General features: G+C 63.1%; 1 protein-coding gene and 1 long non-coding RNA gene across 2 annotated transcripts in view; one reads left to right on the top strand and one right to left on the bottom strand.

Moving 5' to 3' along the window:
- Positions 1-2,036: 2,036 nt before the first annotated feature.
- The window catches only part of JPH3 (junctophilin 3), a 63,893-nt gene continuing 38,330 nt past the window's right edge, over positions 2,037-27,599 (bottom strand). The window contains exons 3-5 of the mRNA XM_036924199.2: positions 7,729-7,853; positions 5,355-6,250; positions 2,037-3,533 (exon numbers count right to left, since the gene is read on the bottom strand). Of these exons, the coding sequence (XP_036780094.1) occupies positions 3,453-3,533; positions 5,355-6,250; positions 7,729-7,853 (1,102 nt within the window). The 3' untranslated portion in view covers positions 2,037-3,452. The remainder of the gene's footprint in view (positions 3,534-5,354; positions 6,251-7,728; positions 7,854-27,599) is intronic.
- Positions 14,920-15,833, top strand: LOC130681124 (uncharacterized). Its single transcript, XR_008994162.1, has 2 exons — positions 14,920-15,437; positions 15,717-15,833. It is a non-coding gene; the product is annotated as an uncharacterized LOC130681124 (long non-coding RNA).

Genomic DNA, 27,599 nt, shown 5'->3' with positions numbered 1-27,599 from the left:
AAAGTGAGCCTGACGTAGGGGAGAGGGTGTGTTGTTGCTCGTGTGGGGAGGGGTCACCCGCTGAGGGGTGGGCAGGGGCACAGTGGGCATCCCAGGGCTCCTACCCACCCCCAGGCGCAGGGGAGCCCCATTGTGGGAGGGCACCCCTGCCCAGAGACACAGCCCTGGTGCTGATCCCAGATTCTTGGAAGCCTTTAAAGGATCATCAAAAACCCAAACTAAAAAAAAAAAAAAAAAAAAAAGGGCAAAAAAGCTGTACTTCATCTCATTTCACTCTCCTGAATAGTCACCCGCTCCTGCGGGTCCACGATGTTTTGGGCCTGGTATCTGACCCCACTGGGTGCCCAGCTGCATTCTTCAGATTCCAAGTGTGGTGGCCATGGGGTTTATTGTCCAAACTGGGGCTTGTTTGACAACAAAGGGAGCAGTTTATGACCAGCCCGGGGCATCAGGCGTTGGCCAGGACATGGGGCTGCCCTATTTGTGTGCCCTGGGCCCCAGGCCGGGCCCGGAGGAGAGTGTGTGGACTGGTGACGCCAGCGTGTGCTCCCCACACCTCGCTGGGGGCTCTTGGGCTTGCGCGTGTGGGAAAGTGCCGTCACCCTGTGACGTTCGTGTTTGCGTGCCCCAGATGGTGCAGCAGCAGAGAAGTGAGCTTTGTGGTCAGACGCAGCCGGGGACTGGTGGGGGGGAGAGCGGCCTTGCACCCTGATGACGCCCCTCCCCTCCAGTGGTTTTGGCAGCAGGCCTTGCACTTCAGTGGCTGTGCTGGATTTTTCTAGGTCGCTGTCATCTTCCTTGTCCGTTCTTCTGGCTTCTGTGTTGCATATGAGATCTGCCCTGGGAATCCTACTAATGGTGTGAAACTCAGAATTCAGAAGACGGGACCAGGAGACTTTCCCAGGAGCCGGAAACTGGCGAAGCACTTCACAGGCACCATGCCAACTTGAGGAAGCGCAAGCGAGGCTGAGGCACAGCTCCCCGGAGCAGGTCGGGGCCAGGGCACGCGCCCATCCCTCCCGCTCTCCTGGGTAGGGGTGGGGTGGGGCGGCGGCAGCTTCCTGGGCCTGGCCATCTGCCGTCGCTCCGTTTCTCTGCCTCTGCTTTACACGTTCAGGGCATGCAAGCAGCTGTCAGGGGAGAAGATGGTTCTCACGAGGCTGCTCTGGGACTGCTTAGAACTTGGAAATGCTCTGCACACGGGGGGCCAGCTATGACATGCAGGTCCATGTCCTGTCTAGCTCAGCATGCACGTGGCCACCAGGAAAGCGCGTGAGACAAGCAGGTCGGCCAACTGGCACACCTGGCTGGATACCGGAGGGCCTGGGCAGGTGGAAAAGGCTGGGAAGGTGGCAGAGGTCCTGTTGGGCAGCCTGGGCTTTAATTGGTTTGGAAACTGATTACAAATTAGCTTCTAGAGTCTCTCAGACCCAGTGATTTGTGGTCTTGGCGGGACCCACTCAGCTCCAGCTCGCTGGAGTGCAGGGGCAGCGGCAGAGTGCTGGGAAGGTGGGTGGGGGTCTGGGTTCACGGGAGCGTTACTGGCAGCCAGAAGTGCTGGGATGTTAGCCAGTCGCCTCTGTGCATCCTAGTCATGAAGCCAGTGTTGCCCTCATGCTGTTCATCATACGCCCTGAAATACTGCGTGGAGTTTGCATGTGAATATGTAACTCGCGTTTGTAGGTACCATTTTGTGTCATGCAGTAGCAACACAAGAAGTCTCGTCTTTACAAAGAGTTGCAAACATTTCTAAAGCACAGGTCCCAGGACGGATGGGTGAGGGTGCCAGGGGCAGGCAGCTTTCCTTGGCATTGTTTCAGGTCTGCAGCAGCACCTCCACGGTAAGAAAGAGGAATGGAAAGTGGGTGTACAAATGATGGGACCCCTTTTGGGAAGCAGCTCTGTGAGGACGTGGCCCCACATGCCTGCCAGCCCACCATGTCCCCACTCCCCAAGACAAACCAAAATGAGAAGGAACGGGGAGTGAACGTGTAAGGAAAAAAAATAAAACTGAATTTAACTGGAACATGCTCTAATCTTTAGTTTATTTCTGGTTAAAAATATAGCAATCCAGTGCAGTTAAGTGTAGTAAAGAAATCTGCTCAAAAGGTGGCAGAGAAACAGCTAAACATAAGCAAAGCAAGGCAGAGCCCACAGCGCGGCTGCACCCAGGACGGCTGTGGGGACTCACTGTAGGGACCTTCCAGGCGTGGGCTTGGGGCTGCACCCGGGCAGGCCCGTGGCCACAGATGCCCGCCCATGCTGTCCAGGACCACGGGGCACCCAGACTTCCTGCAGCCTTGTTCTTTTTTTGTTTGGGTGTTGGAACAGCGCTGGCAGAGAAGGCAGAGATACCAGGAACCTGTCTCTGCTTGAGACAAGTTAGGCTGTCTGTTCTGGGAGAGGGAAATGCAATGATTCCTTAGGAACTTCCCAGCAACTGGGTTTCAATCACATTTCTGTCCTGGGACCAGACCAGCTCCGGAGCACGAATGAGGCGATCTGGAAAGAATATGCAGATACGGAGAAGTGGAGGCGGGTACAGGACAAAGATGTGAAAACCCACAGCTTAGTGATAGCAAGAGAAGACGACGTCACGTAAGGGCCGTCACTGCCTTGGACATCTGACGGGGAAGGACACAGGGCCCTGGAGATACACCTGCATGTGGCATGCAGAAGTGATGTCCTAGGCGTGATGTCCCCACACTGCCCCTGCCCTCTGGCTGTCCGCAGCCCGGCCTCCCTGGGGCCCGGGACGAGCCTGGCAGGGCCGGGAGGGCGGGCAGGCAGCAGAGGAAACAGGACTTTGCTTTAAGACTCAGCGTGGGGAGTGGCCTCCATGGAATTTGTGGGGCAGTGCCCGGAAGAGAAGGCAGAGCTCTGCTTCCCTGAGTACACAGCACAGGTCACAGCAGAAGGCGGCGCAGGCTGCTGCCAGCTGGGGAGGGACGCCCTCTTCCCCGTGCCTCATGCCCATACTTGTCACCCGCTCTTTCAGACACGCAGGAAAAGCGGGCTGACCGACTGCCCTCTGCCTCACAGCGCTGTCCCCCTTCGCCAGGCACAGCCGAACGCCGTCTGGCTGAACGTCTCCCTCCAGTCACCACATTTCCCACGTCCTGGACGGGGTGCGATGGCGATGGAGGTGATCTTCTGTGCCCCTGAGTTGCTGGGGTCCCTTGTCTTTCCACATCAAGCTGGAGGGTCGGCGTGCGGGCCTCCTTCTGCCATGCCACACAGCATAGTGTTATACAAGCAAGGAATTTTGGCTAAAATCCAAAAAACATTACCCAGAAAAAAAGGCAAACTGTGAGTAATACCCAATCCTGTGTTTCTGTGAAAAGACTCAGAAGTACTTGTCGGGTGGTCCGAGTTACGAGTCTCCCCATTTTGTTGTTCTGACACCCCCCTTTTGTATACTGACTGTTACTCTTGCTAACGTGACAGTCTCATCAGATGAAAAAGTTAATAAACAAAATGGCAACTCCAATGTTTAGCAAGATCACCATGGCTACCAGAATAGGTGCGGAGCCCTGGAAAGGAAGAGAGAGAGGTGAGCCAGTTGGCGCGCCATGCTTGTGGCCACCCCGCCCCACCCGCCTCCCGAGCCGACCAGGAGTCTGGAGGGGCCGGTAACGGACACCGAGTTACTGGAGCTTGAAGCCCCTCAAAGGCCAGGTGAGGACAAGGCACCCCCGCCCACCCCCATCCTAGAGCCTGCAGGAGCTTGTGGTGGGCTCGAGGGAAGCTGCCCCCGCCCGCCGCCCTCCCAGCGTCCTGTTCCTCCAAGGAGGTGCCCCACACCTGCATGATCTCTGCCACCAGCTCTTCTCTCCAGAAGAGCACTGTCACTGGGGTTTCAGCTGTGGCCCCCAAATCCAGCCTAAGACCCCAAAGGCAGCCACGGGAGTACTCGCTGAGCCTCCCGGGAACCACCCCCCTGCCCAGTGCCGCTCGTGTGAGGCAGCCAGCCTATGGGAGCTGAAGCAGAGGCCCTGAGGACCCCAGAAAGGGGCTCCGGACGCAGGGTGCCCTGCAGAGCCACCCCTGGGGAGCAGAGGAAGTCCCAGCACTAGCTGGAAGCCGGCCTCATGCCCCTGCCTCTACCCAAGGCCGGAGCCTTGTTCCAAAGAAGCCAGAGCAGAAGCCTGCCTGCCCCCCAGCCCCGTCCATGTCAGCACCCTGAGGCAGCCTGGCGTGCAGCACGCCTGGGCGCCCGCACTGCACACCGTGTTGCCAGCTACTGCAGTGGGACAGTCAGGTCGTAAGTGGAACCAGTAATCTGGTCCTGCGCAGTGGCTGCTTTCTGGGGGGCTGGAGTGTGGGGGCTCAGGAGGTGTTAGGAACCAGCCCACCAGCAAGAAAGACAAGCTCACAGTGGCTTCCAGGGGAGGCCAAAGAGGCTTGAGGCTAGGAGGGCACTTTGTGACAGAATGCGTCCCTTCCAAGGGTCCCCGGTGGCAGTGCTGGGTCCCAGAGGACCCACTGGGAGGTGTCAAGCTTGGGTGTCTGAGGCCGTAGTGTCCCTCCTGCAGGTGACATAGGTGCATGTCACTGCACCATGGCCGCACGGCACCGCGCCCAGGCCATCCGCCCAAGTGGCCTGAGAAGGTGTACTAGCTCTGCTGCCCTTCGGCCAGAGGGGCAGGCGTGTCTGCTCACAGGTGGGAGCTGCTGGGCAAGGGTCCTAGGACCCCGATCTGTCCTCCAGGCCACCGTCTGGAAGGTGTGCGCTCAGGGCAAGTCTCACGGGACACGTCCTCCACAAGCAACCCCAGCAGTCCCCCAAGGCGACTGAGCCCGCAGGCTGGGACAGGCCCAAGAGGCTGCCTTCAGGCCTCCCGGGGAAGGCTGGTGCGCAGCCCAGACCACGCATGAGGAGCCACGACTGTGGGCAAGGGGGGTCCCGGGGTGGACAGCCCCACAGTTTGATTGCCAGAGTAGGCTCCGAGGGCAGGACACGTGTGTTCTGCTGGCTGCCCAGACCCCCTTGCCTGGCCCACAGGGAAAAGGTGCGGCCTGGACAAAGGTGTCCCAGGCCGGCACCCCACCCATGTGCTGTGTCCGGCCCTCTGGGCTTCCCTCCAGGACACGGACGCTCCCCCGGCTCCATGGTGGTGTGGCTTCTCCCCAGAAGACCGCCCAGCGCAGGCGCGGGGCTGCAGGAGACTGGGCAGGGCTGGCCCCTTTCAGGGCCTCCAAACCACCCAAGTGGTCTCGCTGAAAGGATTGGGCCTGGGGGTGACCCCGCTCCGCTGGTGTCCCGGGTGGCAGGTCCCAGTCCCTGGTCACAAGCGCTGCCTTGCCCCCGGCCTCCCTGCCGGGCCCCTGCTGCCAGAGCCGCGCCCACTCACCGTGCTGGTCTTGGGCTCGTCCCCGCTCTCCTCGTCCGACTCAAGGGCCGCGGGCGCGGACTTCCGGGGCGGGGAGAAGGCCAGGTCCCAGCGCAGCAGCCGGGGCTCAGCCCTGCCCCCCAGCCGCAGGCTCCCCAGTCTCTGCACCGCGGGTCCCACACACGGGGCCGGCCTGGAGCTCTCCTTGTTGTGGGACTTGGACCTCGGTCTCTGTGCCCCAAAGCCCCGGTCCTCGGAGCGGTGGTCCTCCCCCAGGCCCCGGCAGGCGCCCCCCTTGCTGTAACGCCTTTTCTGGGGGGGTGCCTCCTGCACGTACGTGTCCATCCTCAGCAGGGGCTTCATCTCCATCTCGTAGTTGCTCAGCTTCTCCTCGTCCAGCTCCAGCAGCTTGGTGCCCCCCGAGCTGGGGTTGCTGGCCCGGTGGTGGGCAGTCCAGGAGAATGTAGGGGGGGACTCCGTCCGCCGCTCCCGGGGCTTGGGGTTGCCAGGGGGCTTGTGGCCCAAGCCCCGGGTGCGGAAGTCATCTGTGGGCTGGCTGCTGCGGAGGGCGCCGCTGCGGCTGGCCCGGGGGCCCGCGGCCTTCCCCTCGCCCCAGCTGTTGCGGACATAGTCCCCTCCTCGGCCCTCCGGGAGCACCTGGATGTCCCCGCCTCGTTCCTCGTCCACTGACACCTGCCGGGAGAAGTGGGCGACCTTGTTCCTTGAGGCAGGGGCTGGCGGTGGGGTGGCTGTGGGGCTGGCAGGGAAGCTCTGCAGGGGGCTGTCGTCCGGGGTCAGGTCCGAGGGGGTGGTGCCTTTGCGGTACAGCTCGGGGCTCTCCTGCAGGGGCGTCCCGGTGGAGACCCCCTCGATGTCACTGCTGGAGAGCTGACGCTTCGGCCTCTGGTACTCGAGCCCTTGATGGAGGGGCAGGAAGCACACACAGGTTGGGTTACCCAGACCCTCTGTGCTGAGGCCTGATCTTGCCCAAGCACGGCGGGAGCCCAGGACCAGGCTGCAGCGGCGTGGGGACAGGGCCCAGGCTACGGTCACGGGCAGCCAGGGCCCTCACCGCTCACCACTGGGGGTGAGGGCTGGGGGAAGCGGGCAACAGCCCCCACGTGCCATGGGTACTTTGAGGATGGCCAGGTCGTGACAGGCAGTGGCAGCAGCTCTGGGCCCAGCCCCAGCTGCAGGGATGCCCAGGGCTTGGAGAGCATGAGAGGGCACAGCTGGCCTCCAGGGCTTCTCAGGTCCCACCCTGACGGGCCCCTTCCAGGGATGAAAGGGAGTGTCTTTCTTGCCAGGTGACCCACACGGCCTCGCCCAGGGCCTTCTGGGGCCCGGGGTGGTGTGAGAGAACAGGTGGGGTCTTCCCTCCTCCAGCCTGGACTGGAGCCCCACGCCTTCAGAGGACCCCAGGATCGGGGCCCTGCCCTGCCCGACTGGGACTCCCTCGGGGCAGGGCCCACACCTGAGACCCCAGGAGCCCAGGCGGGCTTGGACACATCCCTGCAGGGTGCACGGGCAGCCCCGGCTAAACCCCAGCCAGGCTGCTAACCCTGCACGTGCACCAGTGATGCCCTGTCAGCGCCACCAGCTGGGAGACGTCCTCAGCTAAAATTAGTTCCCGAGCACATGACATTCCTGGAAGCGCCGCTGTGAGAACCTGGGTGGGACTGGGGTGTCTGCAGCTGGACCCCAGCACCTTCAGCCCCTGTGTTGGGTGCTGGGGTTTCCAGGGCCACTCAGGTCCCCCTGCCTCCCAGAAGCAGGCCTGACCTCCCTCCCTCTGCTGCCCTGAAGGCTGGGGGCCGGAGGGCCACGGTCCGTACCCACTCTGGAGGAAGCTTCTAGTGAGGCCAGAGGGGAAGCCTGGCCCGAGGGCCTCAGCAAGACCCCCTCCAGCCCCGCCGGTTCCCACAGGCCCTGAGCTGTGCGGAGGTTCAGTGGGCCAGACAGCCGTGACCCTGTTGGCAGAGTCAGAAAGGTGAGGGCCACGGGTCTGGCCAACTGCTCCTCCAGCTGCTGCCAGAGGGCAAGGCAGGAGGCCGCCTCATTCAGGAGCCGTGCCCTCCAGCATGGCACTGCTGGCCACACGTGGCTCTTTACGTGTGAGCATGTGAGCCAAGCCTACGTGAGGCTCAAGACGGGCTCCTCAGCCACCCCAGCCACAGTTCCTGCACAGCTGGGAACCACCTTGCTGGACAGAGCAGGTAATGAACAGCTCCCTGGCCACACGTTTCTAGAAAAACGTGGGGGAAGAGCAGAAAGCCTGCACACGGGCATGTGTGCTCGCTCCAGCATGCATGGGAGGATGTGTGTGTCAAGGCGTGTGTGATCAGTGCATGGAGGAGGCGGGGCAGCAGGGCCCCCTCGTGGGGCCCAGACTCACCGTTTTCCCTGTGCTGGAAGGAGGGGGAGAACTCTTTGGCAGTGATCCTGGCGATGCGTGCTTCCTCCTGGGCCTTCTGGGCCGCTGCAAGGGCTGCCTCGGCCTTGGCCCGGGAGTGGGATGTCCTGGTGAGAGACAGGCGTTAGCCGCTAGGGGCCGCGGGAACCGCAGAGCCCGGGCATCGTGCTACCAGGCCTCCGTGTCTCAGTCACTCAGCAGACCATGCACCAAACAGCCGGCAGGCGTGGCTGACAGCGAGCAGGTCTGGGTGGGCATCTGCGTGGGGAACCTGCATCCCAGGTGAGCCCCAGGAGGTGCTGCAGGCGTCCCTCCTGTGTCCTGTCCATGCTCGAGGCCGAGACCCTGTGCCTCATGGCTGAGCCTCCAGGGACCAGTGGTGCTTAATCAGTGTTGACTTGGCCCCAGAAATGAAGTTTTGGGGACAGCTGTGCCCAGCTGGACTCACATGGAGTGAGCGACCAGCTGGTTGGGCTCTCGAGCAGGAACCCACAGGCTGGATGGTGGGGCCAGTCAGCTCAGGAGCAGCCGAGGGCGTGAGGAGCAGCACGCCTCCCCTGGCAGCAGGCTGGGCCCCGGCATGCTGGAGGTCCTCAGAACCTGCCCCCTGCCGGGCCTGCCCACCTGGTGGCTGCCAAGGGTGCTCCCAGGTGCCCATGAGCCTCCGTTTGGCCAGCCTGGCCTGGGTGACGCGGCCTTGCTCATATGGCAAAGGGCCCCTGCCACCCTGGGGCGGGAGCTGCAGGTGAGTGGAGCATGCAGGACCCCGTTCCTGGGGGTGGGGGCGGGGGGGTGAGTGGGGCACCACGGCTGTCCCAGCCAAGTGACTCGTCTGGGGCCAGGCTGGTATGCCTCAGCCATCACCTGGCGCCTTCCGGGAGCTGGTATCACTGACCCGCATATGGGGAGGAGACGGGCTCAGAGAGTTTGGGAGACTTCTCCATGTTGGCATGAGCTGCAGCCCCAGGTGCTGAGAGAGCAAGTCCGTTTCCCCCGGGCTCTGCCCAGAGATGAGGCCCAGCGCCCGCTAGCACTTCACGTGGGGCACCGTGTTGCTTCCATGACCCCTCCATGGAGGAGCCGTGTGGGGCACAGGAGATTGCGTGGTGTCTGTGCCTCAGTTAAAGTGGGAGGTTATGGCAGCAGTGACCTCAAGTGTGTGGGGTGCGTGAAGTCCCTAAGCACAGGCCTGGCATGGGGGACGAGGTCAAAGTGGGTTTGCTTTCATGTCAATAAACGTTGCACACGTGTGTGCCAGGAGCCCAGACCAGGGCAGACGTGACCTGTGCTGGGCCTGATGAGCCTGCCCAGAACCTTGCAGCAGGGGGACCCTCCCCACCTGGTGGTCCCAGCGACCGATTCCGGACCTTGGCATCTCCCTGCTGAGTCCCTCTGTAAAACGGGGGCTGGGTGCCCCACCTGCCTGGCATCCTGCTGCAAGGGCACTGCTTCCCAACACCAGGAAAACTGACAACCCATAGTGCCCTGCACCCTCGTCCCCAAGCTGGCCCTGAGACCCCATGCTCCTTGGGAGTGACCAGGCCGCTGCTCGCAGTACTCTGCTGTGCCAGTGAGGGAAAGCCCATCACACACACCGTGACGCCAAGGGGATGAAGCCACCTGGATGCCCGCCCCCAGTCCCCAGGTGCCCCTACTTCCTGCCACCCACTGGGCCACCCGGGAGACAGAAACCGTGTGCGGAGGTGAGCAAACCCGGTCCTTTGCATGTCCTAGAAATCAGAAGGGACGCCTTAGTATTGCTGCAGCCCATGTCCCTAGGGAGCATAAGCTTAGCAGCCCCCCTTCTAGGAGATTCCTTGGGAACCCCGTGGTTATAATTGTAAGAGAAGATGGTCAGGGACATCATGGAAACGGCCAGTAATAAAGCACTAGTCACTAATTTATCAGTAACAATACACTGACTGATATATTTTTGCAGCAGCCTTTGGGCCCAGCCCAGCCCACAGCCCACAGCCCAGAGCCCCAGAACGACCTCCCCCGACCTGAAGCCAGTGCCTCCCGGCCCCGGGCCTTAGTCACAGCCGTGAATCTATAGAAAACGCAGGCTTTCCCCAGCCGCAGGTCAGAGGCTGGCAGGGTGGTGTCTGCACCAGAGTGGGCCGTCGGCGCCATCGCGTCACCGGGAGTGCACCTTCGGGCTGGAGGTGAAAGGACTGATGGCAGGGTGTCCTGCACTGGGGCCCCATGGGGTAGAAGAGGGGCCACAGAACCAGTTCCCCAGTGTGGAAACCACTGGGAGATGCCAGAGGCACTCCCGGGGCCCTGGAGAGGCCACCTCGCCCACATCCTGCCGCGTCCCCCCTGTGACCCTGGTAAGCAACCCTACAGAGAGAGCACAGACACCCCAGCGCAGCCCCAGAGGCCCCAAGCACCCCCTATGGGCTCCTGACGGGGGGCCTTTGGGTGGGTCCATGCACCCCAAAATGCTCAGTGCTCAACGTGGTTTTCTCCTTTGTGCCAAGCAGAGGGGCCCACAGCTCTCGCCAGATGCTGGTGCCCCAAAGCCAGAGGGACCCTGAGGGAGAAAAACCACGTGTGGGTGGCTCAGCTGTGCTATGGCACCCGGCGCCCAGGCAGAGCAGACCCTGGGGAGGGGTGCTTTCTCAGCTCAGCCCTCCTCGGCTGGGGTGATGGGCTTCCCTCCAGAATATTCCACAGGTGCACTGTGTGTGTGGGAGTTACCATTTCATTAATAATAACCATTTAAAGTGGTTTTCAGTCCCCTGCACAATTCACGACCGTCACCACAGTGAATTCTGGAATATTTCACCTCCCCAGAAAGAACCCAGCCCCTTGATCACCCTCCCGCCAGCCCTGGGCAGCCACCACACTACTACTCAAATTGGCCAGTTCTAGAGGTTTCATGCCCAGCTTCTTCTTAAGATTTGTGTATGGGGTGAAATTCACATAACAGAAGGGACCATGTTGAAGTGGGCAGTCCAGTGGCATCGAGCGGTTCCCAGCGTGCTCTGTCTGCTTCCCGTGCGCTGCTCCGTGACCCCTACGGGGACCTCCCCGCTACAGTCCCTCCCACTGGCTCCTCACCCCAGCCCCAGGGGCTGCTGAGGACAGTAGCGATGACAGACGTTCAGCCCCTCACGTCCCGGGGTCTGATCGCACACGGCGGCCATATGGAGTTGGGTGGCTTCCCTGGCCAGCTGACCGGTGGGGCCACCCTGTGCTGCTCCTGATCCAGAGGCTGAGCACCTGGCCAGCAGGTGGCGTGGTGGGCCAGACAGCATCCCCAGAGCCGTGTCGGTTGGGCTGGGCCTACCTCGGGGACACATGCTGTGCTCACGGCTGGATGATGGAAGTCCAGAGAGTAAACACATTTTAGGGGCAGTGAGCCAGGCACAGAGACAGCAAGCGCCTGACGAGGGGCACAGAGTCAGACGAGGGGCACAGAGGCTCTCCGAACCTGGCGAGCAGGGCGGCTTCGAGGACAGGAGGTTGGGAAAGGTCGAGGACGGGCGTTGTCCTCGAAGCCAGCGTGCCGGCGGCTGGTAAGTGGTTCCACCCAAGATCCCGTGGACGGGGGCCCTGACAGTCCGGCAGCGCCCACCCTCGGCGGCGCCCCTCGCACATGCGGCACAAACGGGAAGCGCCCTGTGGGGCTACTGTTTGGCTTCCACATCTTTGCTTAGTAAAAATACCACAAATGGTAACCCACCAACATCATACATGTATTTGTCTATATATGTTCACACATACATAAAAAGAATTTGTTGTACCAACCCTAAAATACAATTAAGTCAAGATGAGTGTGTTTAATAGAGAAGAAAATCTCCCAACACATTGCAAAGGTTAATTTTTAAATGACACTCAGGGCTTGGCTCACAGCCAGGCTCAGGTGGGCACGGGCCCTCCAGCTGGGGCCACAAGGACAGCAGGGCAGTGAGGGGATGGTGGGGCGCAATGTGACAGCGGGGTAGCGTGGGGACGGCGGGGCAGCGAGGGGACGGCAGGCTGCGGACAGCAAAGCAGAGAGGGGACGGCAGGGCAGCCTGCTCACATGAGTGAGAACTCAACGCTGGCTTTATGGAACATAGCATTTCACCCAGCATCCTGCTAAAACCCAGCTAGTTGGCTTCAAGCAAGTAGAAAATGAGCCACCCAGAGGGAACCCCTTCCTGGCAGCGTGAGCCACACACTGTCCTCAGGCCTGGGGGCCTCCTACCTCTTCTCTTAGGCATCTCATCTCGCTCCACTGCACCCCCAAGACTGCACGAGGTCAGTGAGGCCCCATTTTGCAGGTGAGGAACTTTGAGGCCTAGAGGCTTGTTCGGGGTCCCCAAAAAGTGGCAAAGGGCAGCTCAGGGGACAATACAGACTCCACATATTAAGGAGAGCCCTGAAGTCACTGAATGCAGCCCTCCAGTGCCTACATGTGGCCCCATCGACCAGCTTGCCAGGTCCCAGGTGCAGGATCTTCTGCACCCAGCCCACGGCTCTTCCTGTCCACACTCCTTGGCCGTGGACGAGGGCAGGGACGGGGTGGGATCCAGGCAGGCTCCATGGCGAGCACCAGCAGGGTGGAACCCCACACGGCCCGCTGCACAGACGGAAAGACAGAGGGCCACGCCAGCATGGCACCCGGGGGCCCGGGCCCTGGCAGCCCCGAGGGGCAGGCTGGACTTTGCTCCCTGTCTTGAGAGTGTGGCGCCTCTCAATCCTGGGAAGATCTTTGAGCACCACAAGCTATGTGTGTGTGTTACAGGCTGAATTATGTCCCCAAATGGGCATGTTAGAGTCTGACCCCTGCTCCCTGTGAACATGACTTTACTGGGACAAGTTAAAGTGAGGTCACATGGGTGGCCCTGACCCAGTGGCACATGTCCCTACAAGAAAGAGACCAGGACGACCATGAGGACTTGGGAGAAGGCGGCCATCCGCACGCCAACGGGAGAGGCCACGGGAGGCAGCTGTCCAGCCGCCTTGGGGGCTGGGATGTCTGGCCCCAGACTGAGGACAGATCTGCCCCTTAGTCGTCATCCGTGGCGCCGCTATGTGGCCAAGCTGACTACCACGGTGATGCTATGAACGTGCCCTGTGCCTGCAGTGTCCCCAGCTACTGGGCCATCGCGAAGCTCCGGGTCCCTCCTGGGCTTTGGTTCATGCAGTCCCACTGACCTGCTGGCTCAGGATTGCTCAGACTGAACTAATTCCAGGGCGAGAGAAGAAAGCCTCCCCCTTTGTCCCCAAAGCAAGACAGGCTCCCAGGACACGAGGACAGGGAAATGGCCCAGCCTCTGGCTGCGGTCGCCGAGGCCTCTGAGTGGCGCCGGGAGCACAGGCCAGCCGGGACGTAGGCCTGCCAGCTGCTGACTCACCGGGCAGCCCCTCCCAGGGAGGGCGGCGGACAGTCTCCCGGCTTCAGGGTGCCCAAGCCGGGCAGCCCAGTGTCAGCCAGCAAACTAGGAATTAGTGTTGCTCCTGTTCTGCAGATGAAACTCCAGCTTGCCCTGTGGCCCCCATCTCCTCGGGCTCAGAGCCTCACCTCCAGGCCCCGAGTGGGAAGCTGGGACAGCCTGCCGGGGGGCCACCTCCTCCCCCGGCCTCCGGCTGCCCGGATCTGTTTCGTACGGGGGTGCAGCTTGGGCCAGCCTGTGCGTGGCTTCCTCGCCAGAGTCCGCTGCTCTGAAACGGAGCAGGGTGACCCTCTCCGGGCCAGGCTGGGAGAAGAATGGGGTCAGGACTGGTGGGGAAAGGTGGGGGGGATACTGATGGGGAGCCAGTGGCCTCAACAGAAGGACGCCTGAGTGTTCTGTGGGGAGAGTAGCCAGTCTCGCTCCTCAGGGTCCCACCAACACAGGGCCTGGGAGCGGGTCAGAGATGTAGGTTCTCCGGCCCTGCCCGGGTGCAGAAACTCAGCTCTGGAAAGGCCAAGCTGAGTCCGAGTCCGGGGTCCCACCCGCCATGACTCTGGGGTGCTGGCAAGAGGGTCCTCCCTGGGAGGAAGCTGGAGATGGGCTGAGAGCGCTCTGGACTCGCAGCGAGTCTGGGCTCGCGGTCTGGCCCTTCATCCTCTACCATGGGGGCCTGGGCAGCCTGTTCCCCCACCTGGGGAGGGGAGCCGCCTGGAGAGTTGGCGCAGCTGCCTTCCGGCTCCCTGCCCGCTGGCGGGGAGGGGCCTGCCGCTGCCAGGCCTCCTGCCCCTTCCCGAGGATGCGGCGCGTTCCTCCCCCAGGCTCCTCCCTGCTGCCCCCACCTGACTCGGCTAAGATTTCCACCCCCGACCACCTGAGCTGAGAGGGAGCAGACCCCCCGCCAGCAGGGCCAGTCGAGCTCTGGGCAGAGCTGACCCCTGCTGCCCAGGGCTCTGTTTTGAGTTAAAAGAAACTCTTTGCTGTAAAAACAGACAAAACTCTAGAAAACCACTCTCCTTGAACAAAACCGAAGACAAGGTGGGTGTAAAAACCTTGGCCCAGACGCAGAAGCGCCCCCCCCCCCACTGCCCATCACTGCAGGCCCCCAGCGTCCTGGGAGCAGGCCTGGTGTGCTGCGCTCAGTCACCTCCTCACTAGCTGGCACCAGGGCCCAGAGCAGGGGGCAGCTCCTGCCAGAGTGAGTGCGAGGCTGGTCCCCACAGAACCACGGGGCAGCGAGCACCCAGTGCTCTGCGGGTGGACGGGGGGCCCCCGGGCCTGAGAACCGAGCAGGGACCGGCCGGAGGAGGAGGAGGAGAGGCCAGGGAGGCCCGGGGCAGGGGACCGGCGGCACGTCAGAACTGGGCGAGGCGGCAGTGCTCCGCGAGCCGGGGGACGGAAGCTGGGTGGCGGGGATGATCCTAGACCGTGGCTTCAGACCTTCGCCGTCAGCCTGTTGTGGCTGGATATTTTCTTTTTAAAAATATACAAAAGCAAATATGGGTCTTTTAGATGAACAACGTGGAGGATGAATAAATTCCCCCTTCCATCCTCTCCCCGCCAGCCAAGGTCCCTCCGATCACTGCCCTCCGTTCTGGGCCTCTTTCAGCTCTTTGTGGACTTCCAGGCGCCCACATTCTGCTGTTGGGATGTGCACGGGGCCACGCGCTGCGGCTTTCCTATCGTTCGTGCCATGAATACGTCACGGACGTCTCCCACGCATTCGCTAAGGGACGTCTGATCACCGTAGTGCCCGTACGTCGCCGCTCCTCAGACAGGTGCCGGCTCTCGCACGCTCACACGCTGGCGCTCTGGACACTAACGTTACTTACTCTGCCTCCTGCCTTTGTTTTTAACCCAACACTGTATCTTGGAGCTTGTTCTGCATCAGCAAACAGCTGTCTTGTTCTTTTCAATGGATTTTGTGCCAAAATACATGGAGCCTGCCCCGTGATGGCCCCGCGGGCTGTTCTCCACTTTCTGCTTTTACATTCACGGCCCAGTGAGAGCCTGGTCCTTGTGACATTTCGTGCACAAATCTGTCCTCAGGGAACATTTCCAGAAGTGCCCTTGCCCATTTCCCCACATCCTCTCCGACCTGGCGGGCCACCAATTTTTTCTTAAATCTTTCCCAGGCCAACAGGCGAAACACCGCATCCCCCCCCTCACAGCTCTGGTTTGCTGTCCAGTACCGAGAGCGAGGCCGGCTTCCCTGGTCCATCTGCAGGGGGCGTCGTCACGGAAGCCCAAGGCGGCCACTGCCCTCGCTCCATCTCGCAGGCGGGAATGCCGCGGCCTCTGGAGGTGCCCTGCATGCAGCACCCCTGGTGGTTCCCCGTTTCCAGCGTGAAACCCAGAGAAGCCCTGTCAGGCCCGCCTTCTGGTTTCTGGGAGGGGGCGGTGAGGGTGGGATGGTGGAGGGGGCGGCCCAGTTGCCATGGCAGCTCGCAGGCTCCTGCTCAGGAGACTCCCAAGTTTTCTAAAGAGCTGATTTTCCAACACCAGCTCGGCCTCCTTCCTGCCACCGCCCCGCTAGGCTGCCATCTATGTTTAGACCCACTCCCCTTATCCCTGTCTCCTCAGACCCCTGAACCCCTGCACACCAGGAAAAGCAGCCTACACACCCATCGAGCAGGTGGGGAGACGGCGGCCTGTGCGTGGCCGGCTTGGCCGGAGTCTGTGCGCCTGGACCGACAGGTAGGCGGCCAGGGGCCTGGGTGCAGCGGGCGCACCTGAACGCGAGATGAGCCCTACTGAGCCCAGTACCGTCCTTGTGAAGGGACACGGTGGCCCCCCCGAACCCGCGGGGGACGCCTTCCAAGGCCCCCAGCGGATGCTAGAACCGCTGTGTCCCTATCAGCACATGCCCGCAGGTGGCAGTTTAATTCATGAACTGGGCACAGTAGGAGATGGATGACGCCGTAGTGCCCGTGACATGCGCGCGGCGCCCCGACAGTGACGTGTGTGTGGCCTCTCTCCTCACATTCTGGGCCGCACTCTTGTGATCACATGAGCTGATATTATACCCCTGTGATGTGCTGAGCGGGGGCAGTGACGTGGGCACCGGACCCAGCGTGAGACTGCCGTGGACCTGGTGGCAGGGCAGGAGGAAGGCTGTCTGCTCTGGGCAGCAGTGGGCACGGGGGCCTGGCACCGGGTCAGGGGACTGTCGGACACTCTTGCTTCCTAACACCTGTCAGGGAAGCTCAGGTCTGTGTCCTCTGTGCTGTGCCAACTTAATGCCCTGCCTGATCTTTGAAATAACTGTCATATTCAGTTAAAAAAGGAAGCAGTCAGTCCACATCTGAACTGACCCAGGACACACACCAGCCTCTGCAGGTCAGGGAAGAAGGGCCGTGCTGCCCAGGAACCTCCATGCGGTAACACCCAGCGTGGGGTGGGCCGCAGGGAGACACGGGCTCCCTCACCCACCCAACCCGGTCGCCATTGTGGGTGGTGAAGGGAGGCTGGGGGAGCCAGGAGAGGTCAGGGCCGGGTGCCGAGGGCCCGTCCCAAGTGGGCTGAGTCGCCCAGGTCGGCCTGTTACCCGCGAGACTGCTCTCTCTCTCTCTCTCTCTCTCTCTCTCTCTCTCACACACACACACACACACACACACACGAGCATGTGCACACACACAGAGTCAGAGCTGCAAGGGGGAATTTCAGGACGGTGACGCTGCGTTAAAGCCCAAGTGCAGGGCCCTCCTGGCCCCGGCGGCTGCACTGTCCTCATGCCCGAGAAGCCCACCCTGGTTACCACCCCTCCTCTGCTCTGGGGAAGGCTGTGCGGCTTCCTGCCCCAGGGAGGCCAGGGTCAATACGCACTGGTCCCGATCTCGGAGCGGTGCCCCGTCTCCTGGAAGCCCCTCCCCACTCCAACCCCCAGAGGCTCTGGGAGCCCCAGGGCTTCTGTCCCAGTGTGTACCCCATGTCCGTGATGAGACAAAGAGCCCGATTCCCGGCACCAAGACAGTGGCTGGCACAGGGCGGCCCCCGGGCATGCGGTGACCTGCTAGGCCTGCCCATTTGCCAGCTCCTCGGGCAGGGCCTCTGGCCTCCTCCCGGCGGTGCTGAGTGGGCAGTGTGCTCTCGGGAGACACGGTCCAATGAATGAGCGCATGGACGGGAGGACGGAACAGCACCAACCAAGCCGCGGAAAGGGGGCCAAAGGGAGGCCGCAGAGGGACGGCGTGTGGTGAGAAGGGGCCACTCCCAGGGCAGGACCCCGCTGGGCCCACCCAGGATCCCGGGACCAGCACAATGCCGTTCGCACAGCACAATCAGCCAAACCAGGCTGGGCCCTGGGACTCCGTGGCAGCACGGCCGACAGGCAGGGCCCGAGCTCCCAGGCCTGGTGGGCAGGGCCTTCGCGGGCTCACCTCGTGGATGTCCCACCCTGGTTTGCTTCTCCTGGGGTCTGTTATGGGATAAATGCGGACAATGGCCTTAGAGAGAGGTGCCATCGTCTGGCAGACCCCCCGAGCCACCATCCCTGCTGTGGGGCAGCAGAGCACAGCCAGTCTGTGAGGGTCTCAGGCTTCTAGGACCTGCTGCGGGCAGCGGGGTGGGCCTTGCTCTGCCCCTGGCCTGCTCTGGACGCTCCCCACCTCCCATCTCCATCTGGGGGGGGGCGATGACCATTAAAAGAGCAGTTCTGGCCTCTGGACGAGGCACTGGGCTGGCCAAGCTGACCTGGTATCTAGACATGAAATGGGGGGCGTCCAGGGAGTCAGCCCACGCAGGCCCTCCAACAGGACCAGGCTCTGGAGACGTGCCACATGCTGCAAGCTGCTTCCAACCTTCCTGCCCTTTCCTCTGCCGGGAGCCCACTTGGCCTCCCCTCCTGGGCCGGGCAACTCTTGCCAATCATGCCACCTGGTCCAGCAACCTCTGGAAGCCAGGCCTGGAACAGGGCAGGCAACAAGGATGGAGGTGCCCTGCACGTCCTGCCCACCACCGTCCGGGTGCCTGGTGCTAGATCGCCCCTCTCTACAGAAGAGGGTGCCGAGGCCTGGGGGTGACAGGCACGCAGCCAAGGCAGGAGCCCTGGGTTGAGCCCAGGCCCTGCCCTTCCCCTCTGAGAGCACCGTTCTGGGCACGAGCTCTGGCTCCTTCCTCAGCCCTCCCAAGTCAGGCCTGCAGAAGTGCCCAGTCTGGGCTCTCAGCCTTGCCCTGTCACCCCACTGGCAGGCGGGTACCCTGAACCCCAAACGCCTCGCTGCCAATATGCCTGGGTTTCCTGCAGGTGGGCCAGGCCACCCCCACCCCCATGGGTAGCCGATTCCTGCCAGAGTGGCCGCCACCCTGCCTGCGCAGCCCCAGACTGCAGCCCCACCCGGCGGGAGGCAGGAGACGCCAGCGGCATGTGATGCTTCCTTGTCCAGCAGGAGAAGCTGGGAGAGATGTCCACACTAGTCTTCAGTTCTGTGAAGGCCGAGCTGCATGAGCCTACGTACCTGGGGCCTCGGAGAGGATCGATGAGATGTCTGCAAAGTGCCTTGAGCTCCCCGGAGACCGGGTCCAGGCGTGTGCAAGAGCCGGCTGGAGGAGCCCCCCAGCACCACATCCCAGGTGGCCCCAGGGCCTGGGTGAGCCATTCTGGGGAGGCCCCTTCCTGCTCTGGTGGTGGGGAGGGTGGGAGGTGGCCCGGAGTCCGGCTCTGTGGTCTGGAAGGGCAGGAGCTCCGGTGGCCCAGAGGCTACCAGCAGGGGCCCTGGAGACAGTCCTGCGGCCAGCAGCCTGGGGCCACAGGAGGGGACAGGCCCTGATGCGTCCCAGGCACGGTGGTGCCTCAGCCACCTCCCTTCCTCCCCCAGATGGATGATTCTCTCCCAGTCATTTGCTGTGAGGGATGCTGGATGGGCATGACAGGCCAGCTGCACTGTCACTGTCCCTCGAACAGAGAGGGCCTGACGCTCAGCTCCGTCACCTACTCAAGCCCAGGGAAGGACTTTGCAGGCGTGATTATGTTAAGGATCTTGAGATGTGAGACCATCTGGGTACCCAGGTGGGCTCTAATGCTTTCACGTGTGTCATTCTCAGAGGACGCAGAGGGAGAGCAGAGACAGAGGGGCCCTGTGACCACGGAGGCAGAGGCTGGAGGGACACGGCCACGAGCCAGGGACACTGTGGCCCCAGGAGCTGGGAGAGGCAGGAGGGGCCCCCCACCGAGCCTCGTGGGGCGTGCAGCCCTGCCCCACAGATCTCAGACTCGGGGTCAGAGCTGGAGGCTAAGGGTGCTGCTGTTAGGCCTCTGGCCTGTGGCGCTGCTGTGGTGGGTGCCCTGTAGGGCAGCTTGGGCCCGAAGCAGGTCGCCTGGTCCAAAGGGCCTTGTCAGGTGGAGGAGACATGGATTTAATCCGCCAGAGCTTGGCGGGGACGTGGCGGAAGCTGGGCTCGGGGTGGGCCAGGAGGAAGGTGACAGTTCCTGGGTCGGCTGCACTGTGGGTCCAGCTCACCCCTCCACCTCCCGCGCCTTGCTTCCCAGCCCCCCGGCCCTGAGGGTTAGTCAGTGTGGGCCTGGAGCCCCAGGAAGGGGTGACATGGGGCTGACACTGCAGGGCCAGGGGGCTCACAGGACACCCCTCCATGGCCATCAGCTGGGATCAGGGACCCTCCCGGAGCTGTTACCACAGGCACAGACTGCTCAGCAGGGCCCGCCGGGGAGTCCACGGGCCAGAAAGGGGCTGGGTGTGCGGTCTCCACCGGGACTTCACGCCACAGCCCCCAGCTCGGGACCTGGCTCGCGGGCGAGAACCAGAGCCTCCGGGGGTCTTTCCTGAGGCACCGACCAGCCGGCCGGGGGAAGGGCTTCAGCGACGGGCAGCCCCTGGAATAACAGGGCAGGTCTAGGCAGCTGTCGCTAAGGGGTCCCAGCTGGGCGCCCAGCGTCCACCCTGGGGAAGGAGTTGACCTCTCTGCGGAAGGGCAGGGGGCAGGCTGTCCCTTCTCCCCACAGACAATGCCTGCCTGCACCACCCCTCCCCACGCCGAGGGAGGGGGTCTGTGCTGCAGGGGGGCCCTGAGGCCAACGTGGGTGCCCACTGCCAGGAGTGCCCAGAGTCGGAGAGGGGCTCACAGACACCTGACCTCAGTGTGCAGGGAGGGGCTGCTGGAGCAGGCCAGCAGGTGGGGCAGGCGCCCTGCAGCAGCCACCGGCCTCTCCCAGCTGGGACCCAGATGCAGGGAAGGACGGGTAGCCGGACCTCCAAGCCGGGGCCCGGAATGTCTCTGTGTCAGTGGTAAGCCGGATAGGGAGCTGCTTTAGGATGGCTTTAAATGCAGAAAGTAAAATGTGTAGGTCACAGAAAGCAATTGTTCTGTAGTGCTATTTACAAATCACTTTGTGAGACATTTTCACGTGCCACGCTTCCTGGAGAGCATGTGGGCTCAGTGGACCGGAGCTGAGCAGGCCTGGGAACCAGCAGGGGCGCCCACTGCTGGTAAAGGCTCGGGCCCCGCCCTGCCCCGGGGCTGGGTGCACTCAGATGGGGGCAACGCCCAGCCTCATTCCCACGCCAGCGCCAGTGCAGATGTGATCGCCCCACACAAGCCAGCCAGGACTCTGGCGCTGGCCCTGCAGGTGCCCCGCGAGTGGGCACGTCCTCCTGGCCCCTTCCCTCCCCTGACTCCTGGCTCTCACCACAGTCGGGGGTGCCCAGCCCGACCTCCGAGGCCCAGCCCTCCGGGTCTGCTGTTTTCCCTGATTCAAACGGCAGCCGGGGGATGGCACGGCTGACAGTAGTGGCCCCCGAGGATGTTCCTGACCCCGGAGCCTGGGATGTCGCCTCACGCAGAAAATGGACTTTGCAGAGGTGGCTTAGTCAGGGGCCTTGAGTGGGAGATTCTTCTGGAAGATCCAGGTGGGCTCAACATTGGCACAAGTCCTTGTAAGAGGGAGGCGGGAGGGTCAGCGAGGGCAAGACACGTGACCCTGCTTGGCGGGCTTGGAAGGTGAGCGAGGGGGCACCAGCCAAGGACGGGGGCGCCGCCAGAAGCTGGGAAAGGCGAGGAGCAGACTCACCCCAGGGCCTCCGGGAGGGCGCGTGGCACACAGGAGGGGAGGCTCAGGGAGGCCACATGGGCAGCCCACAGGAGCACAGGACCGCCTCGGCGGGTGCGGTTCCCTCCCCAGGATGCGGGAGAAACGGCCCAGAGAGGCACCTGCTTCTGCCTGGAGGGCGAGCACACCGTCACTGGCCTTTTGGGGTTCCAGGCAGAAGGGGGGGCCTGGCTGCCCCGGACGAGTCCCGGGAGCGGCTCTCTTACCCGGCCTCCATTCCAGGAGATCTGCTCCCTGCCGCTCTCCATCCACCCAAGACGGTGTCAAAGGCTCCTGGGCAAAGGTTCAGCCCCCGCCTCCCACCAGCCCACAGGGCGCCTTTCCCGGAGGGGCGCAGGGGTCGGAACAGTCTCGGGAAACGCGGACACGATAGCGCCCCCCGCTGAGGGCTCAGGACACAGCACCCACCTGTCATGCTCTTTGGCCTCCACCCCACCTGGGGACAGACCTGACGTTAGCACCTCTGCAGACAGGAAACCGAGGCACAGAGAGGGTCGGCACGGGCCGGGTTTTGGAGCAGGGAGTGGAGGCCCAGTGGGGATGGGAGGCCCAGGAGGGGGGCAGGGGTGGCTCACCCTGCCAGGGCTGACTGGCACCTGCTGTGAGAGCTCCGGGGGACCCAGCACCACCTTCACAGACCCGGAGGGACGGGCAGTGGTGGATCTGACAAGGGGCACCTCATGCAGCCCAGGGAGGGGTCCGCAAAGGCAAGCCAGGTGGCGAGGGCAGTGGGCAGGGCTCTGGGACTCCCCCTGGGGGGCTGAAGGCTCTAAGCTGGCGCAACAGGAAGCCCGCCCTTTGGGAACCTGATTCTGCTGCCTGCCCAGGAGCGTGGGTGGGGGCTGGGAGAGGAGATAGGGAGAGCTGGAGACGGCTGCCCCCTGCTCCTGGCAACTGGGGCCTGGGACCCGGGGGGCAAGGGGGTGGGAGGAGGGGGTCCCCAGGAAGGGGGAGGCCGCAGGGAGGAGGGAGGCTTGGGGGTGGAGGGACTTAGGGGGGAGGTGGCCCAGGGAGGGGGCACGGAGGACACTGGGGGCAGCATGGCTGGGGCGGGGAGAGGGGCCCGGGCCTCTGGTGCCCACTTGGTGCATGTGGTGCCTTCTGCTGAGACGGGAAACCTAGAAGTACAGGGAACGGGGCCGGCGCACACCGTTAGGATCTATCAACAGGCAGAAACCAGTGTCGCTGAGGGTGTGGGGACAGTGGAGCCCAGGGCATGGCTGGCGGGAAAGCAAAATGGTGCAGCTGCCGTAAAACAGTCTGGCGAGTCCTCAAAACTTAAACATACGATCCAGAAACCCCCCTTCTGGGTACACACCCCAAGGAACAGGGTCTCCGAGACAGAAGTGCGCACGTGCCCCCAACAGCATTACTTGGAGCAGCCGCACGGCAGAAGTAGCCGAGTGCCCGTCGATGGGTGGGACGAGGGCGAGACGTGGTCCGTCCACACAATGGGACATCATCCGCTGTCCCGCCTTATAAAGGGAGGAAGTGCTGACGTGCCCAAACCCTGAGGACAGGACCCTGAGGAACCAAGCCGGTCCCGAAGGGCGAATACTGTGGGGTCCGCTCACCCCTACGGCGCCAAGCCCAGGCAGGCAGAGGGGGTGGGGCCAGGGTGGGGAGGGTGTTCGGTGAGGACAGAGGGTCCGCTTTACAAAGTGGAAAGTTCTGGAGATGGTGGTGGCCGCACAACCACGTGAACCTACTTAACACTGTAAGTATATTGTGACCTGTATGCTTAGAAATGGTTAAAATGGCAAAATTTGTGTTATGTGTATTTTACTGCAATAGGTATTTGGAAAGAAAGAAAAAGCTACGCATTCAGGGCCCGAGACAGCGAGCAGCTCACTGCAGAGAAACGCAGTCGACAGGCCAAGCGTCCGTCCGCTTCCCTTCACCCTCCCCAGACAGCCGAGGGGTGTCGCACCCCCACGGCCCCTCTGCTGGCATCTCCAGCCCACCCAGGGGCTCCCCCAAGCCCGCACTGGCCTCGGCATCCTTCTCAGCCCAGAGCCCTTGGCAGCCCCTAGTGGGCGGCATCCCCAGCTCCAGCGCGGGGCGGCTGCCCCAGGTCACAGCCACGCGGTGCCCGCCGGCAATCAGGACCTCGTGTGACTGCTGTGCTGGCCCCAGCCAGGCAGGCTGCAGCTGGGCTGGTGAGGCAGGCAGGCACTTAGGAAGGGAGGGATCGGGGCGGACTGGCTGGGGCTCAGCCCCTCAGAGAGCCCGGGGCCCGTCCGAGCGGGCGGCACGGAGGGCTGCAGTCAGGAAGCACAGCTGGCTGCCCCCAGCCCCCAGCCCTCCTCCCAGCCCGCCAGAGCCTGAGTGGGGCCACCCGGACACCCTCCCTTGTCCCCTGGATCCCTGCCGGAATCCACAGGTGGAGACTGAGACAGACCCAGAGAGAGACAGAGACTGTGAGAGACATCGAGGCAGGCAGAGACAGCGAGACAGCTGGTCACAGAGAGACAGAGAATCATCGTCCCAGTAGAGCTGAGCTGACCCCAGAAGGCAGAGAACAAATTCTCCACCCCACGCACTGCCTTTGGGGCTCAAATCTGGCTGGGCTGGTCAGCGGCTCTGTGACCTCAGGCAGTCACCTCCACTTTCTGCACCGCCCCCCAACTAGGGCAGCATCTGTCAGGCATCTCCAGGGTGCCAGGTTTGCAGTAAGCCCAAGATGACAGGTAACAAACAGGCCTGGGCACCAGAGGATGGGTGGCCCCGAGCAGGCGGGGGTAACAAGCCGGGTCCCACGGCCTCGCCGAGGGGGGGGCACAGTGGCTGCTGCCCCCAGGGCTGTGAGCACAGCGGGGCCTGCCCCGGAGGGGTGCCAGCAGGGCGCCTGCCAGCATGTAAGTGGCTCCTTGGTTTAAGCTGCCTTGGCCTTTCTAGTGTGGTGGACACACATGAAGTAAAACCTGCCTCACTGACCCTAAATGTGCGACTCCGTGGCATCGATGACATTCAGTGTTTTACGACGACCACCAGGCTCATTTCAAACCCTGTCCCACCACCCCAAACAGAAATCCCCACCCCTTGACATGAGGAGTCGCTCCCCACCCACCCCTGGGGCCTCTGCCCTTCCTCCTAGGACTGCCTCTTCCAGACACGGCATGTGAACAGGACAGTATGAACTGTGTCCCCTGCCCTCCAAATTCATGTGAGGCCCTCACCCCCAAATGCAGCTGTATTTGGAGCTAAGGCTTTTTAGGGGGTAGTTCAGGTTGTGAGGTCCTGCGGGTGGGGCCCTGATGCAACAGGCTGAGTGGCCTTCTAAGATGGGCAGAGCACCCCCTGAGCACCCTGAGGGCGGGCCGCAGGAGGGCTCCATGGCGGGGGGGGGGGGGGGGGGGGGGGCGCTCTGGCCGGACTCCCTGGCCTTGGCCTCCAGAACGGTGAGCGCCGTGTGCTGTCTGAGCCCCCGTCTGTTATGCTTCCGGGCACGGGTGGGGGTGTGCCCGGAGCCGGAGGAGGACTGGGGCAGGGGAGCAGCTGCTCCCACAGAGTTCCTGTGCTGCCCTGAGGGTCTGGTGAGGCCCCTGCCTGCTGCGGGGCTGGCCAACACCGGGAGGGATGCACACAGTCAGGGCACAGCTTCTGGCGGTCCTGAGGGACCCGCTATCGGGGCCCCCCTGACCTGCAGCGAACCCCATCCCTGATGGCCCCACAGGGCAGGTGCCAGACACTGACCAGTGCTGGCCGACACGGTGACTGTCCCTCCGGGAACGGTTAGGATTGTTGACAGGAAAGAGGAAACAGCATTTAAAACTAGAAAGTGACCCTGGTCTCCAGACAGGGGAAGAGGCCCAGCGGAGCGACAGCCCTGCCCCCCGAGCCGAGCAGGGCCGTCCGGGGCCGGGTCTGGTGGCCTCGCCGGCGGGTCGCGTTGGCAGCTCCGTTCTCCGGGGCAGCGGGAGGGGGCAGCACAAGCCCCCCAGGCGCACAGGGCTGGCGCAGACGGGGGTCACCTCCTAGCCTGAGGGACACCCCGGGCCATGGCAGCCTCGGCGGCCCCGGCCACATGGGTCACTCCCTGGGTAACAGGAGGCTGGGTGGCCACACCCTTCGGGTGCTTGGCAACAAGGAGCGGCTTGTCAGTGGTGACAATTTTTCCCAGAGCCAGACTCGGGCGGGGATTTGTCACAAGTCCCTGCCGGAGTCACCGGGTGACCAGTGCACACCCGCGGTCCCCTCGGGCTGGCTGGAACCGTGATCGGACCCCCAGGGAACAGCACCTGTGCTGGTGAGAGGGCTTGGAGCTCGGCTGGGGAGCCCCCCCGCTATGGGTGCTCTTCAGCAAGTGCGCTGCTATTCCCGCCTGCCTGGAGGGTGCCAAGGTGAGAGCGGGGCCCTGCTGGCTGTCGCAATCCCTGAGGGCTTCCTGGTGCTGCCCTGGGGCCAGGGTGGGTGTTGCTCATTGTGCCTGGTGTCCAGATGGGAACACTGGGGCTCAGGGGGGCCCTGGCCGGGCCCCTGAGCCCACGGCACCCGCTCCTGACGTGGGCGTCTGTGCTAGAAAGATCTCCAACCTTCCCCCTCTTTCCTGTACCTGCTGGACACTGAGAAGGAAACTGTCCTCACTTAGGAGTGCTCACAAGCCCAGTATGTTAACAGACTCTCCCCTGGCACAAGATGGATGCCAAACACAGAGGGGAAAGTAAGGTGCCCCGGGGTCACAGACGGGGAGCCGCCACCCCCTCTCGGAGTCAGGATGGGTTTGCAGGGGCACGTCGGGACTGGGTGTGAGGGGTGCGCAGGAGATCTCCAGGCTGGATCCAAGGAAAGGCCCTGCAAGCGGACGGGACACAAACCCGCTGAGGAGAGCTGCCCGGGGGGTGGGCAGTGAGCGGGATGTCCACCAGGGGGTGCCGGGAGCCCAGGCCAGGAGGGCTGTCCTGGGCCTGCGAAGCCCTGCTGAGTGGAGAGGTCAGGGTCTGTCGTTCGAGCTGACCTCCCGGAGAAGGGACATGTGAGGGGGGCCTTGGGCCTGTCAGTGCCTCTCTGCGCAGGTGTAGACCCTCTAGAGCGGGTCCATCTCCTGGGAGGTCCCAGAACCCTGAACCAGCCACCACAGATGGTCTCACACCAATCAGTCCCCTGGCGGGCCCTTCTGGACCTCCACGGCCATCAGGAAGCCAGTGTGACCACGAGGCCTGAGAGTTACCGAAAAGGCCTCCATGGGGGGTGGCCTGGACTGCCCGGTCTCTCTGCCCCCACAGTTCCCTTTACTCCAAAGTGCTACCAGCCAGGGCTCCTGCCCAGGGAGAACAGGCCTCCCTGGGGCCTGGCACTGGAGGGCCCAGTCTAGCAGAGCCGAGCCTTGAGGTCCAGGATGCGGCACCAACTAGGGGGGCTCGTGCTGCTGTCCCGAGACCTCCTGAGGGCCTCCTGGGTCCCCACCTGTGCTGGGAGGACGGTGGGGCCTGCTGCAGGGACCCCCAGGACCCCACCCCTGCTCAACACTGCCAAACCTCAGCACCCACAGGGGCCCAGGGCCACCCAGTCACAGACGGAATTAAGGGGCTTGGGGAGGTTGCAGGCATTAAGCTATGGAGCCAAATTCAAGTATTGCAACGTTCATGAATGTCCACGGTTACAGCTGCTTCTGTCTTCTGCAGAGATGGGATTTTACACATGTGCCTGTGAGGTCCATAGACTTTACTTCAGCCTCTCAGCCAGACCACGTTAGAAAGGGAGGGAGCGTCTGTCCAGCTGGTCTTTTGCATCACACAGAGAGGTTCCAGCCATGCCTGGGTGAAGGGTGCGCGGGGAAGCACAGCAGCTTGCCGGGTACGCCTCCTACGTAGGCACGTCTACACGGGAGAAGCGTGGCTGTGCCAGGAGTGTCCCAGCACACCAACGGGCACTCGGGGGGGGGGGGGGCTCTGAGGCCGTGTCTTTATCTGACTCTTCCACTGACTGAGAGGAAGAGACCAGCACCATTCAGAGCTGAGGGAGGCAAGCCAGGCCCAGAGGCCAGCCCGGGAGGAGTGTGGCAGGCCTCCTGCCCCGGCTGGAGCTGCCGGCGTGGGCAGCCTGGTTGTAAGGTCCCAGCCAGCAGCATGACCTCCCTCTAACCCACCGGCGGCCTCCTGGGGCCCCTGCCTGGCACTCACAGCCAGGGGACGCCAGGCAGTCATCCACTTTGCCAACACGCAAGGCTGGTTGGGCCGAGCTCCCATCCAAACAGCATGGGCTGGACGCACCAGGAACACGGCCTGCCTGGAGATGGGCCAGCACAAGCCCAGGCCTCCCGCCACTGCCCTGGGGGACCGACCAATGCCGGGAGGGCCCTGCACACACTGGCAGGATGGCTGTTGAAGCAGGCAGTGTAGCTGCCAGGCTGGCTCAGCTGCTGTAACAAAGAGGCCCAACAAACAGCAGCGGCTCAGCGCAAC

The sequence above is a fragment of the Manis pentadactyla genome, chromosome 15 (assembly GCF_030020395.1).
Source record: "Manis pentadactyla isolate mManPen7 chromosome 15, mManPen7.hap1, whole genome shotgun sequence".
In the NCBI taxonomy this organism is placed as follows: domain Eukaryota; kingdom Metazoa; phylum Chordata; class Mammalia; order Pholidota; family Manidae; genus Manis; species Manis pentadactyla.
The sequence above is the reverse complement of the archived record's forward strand: the minus strand, read 5'-3'. Positions and strand labels throughout refer to the sequence as shown.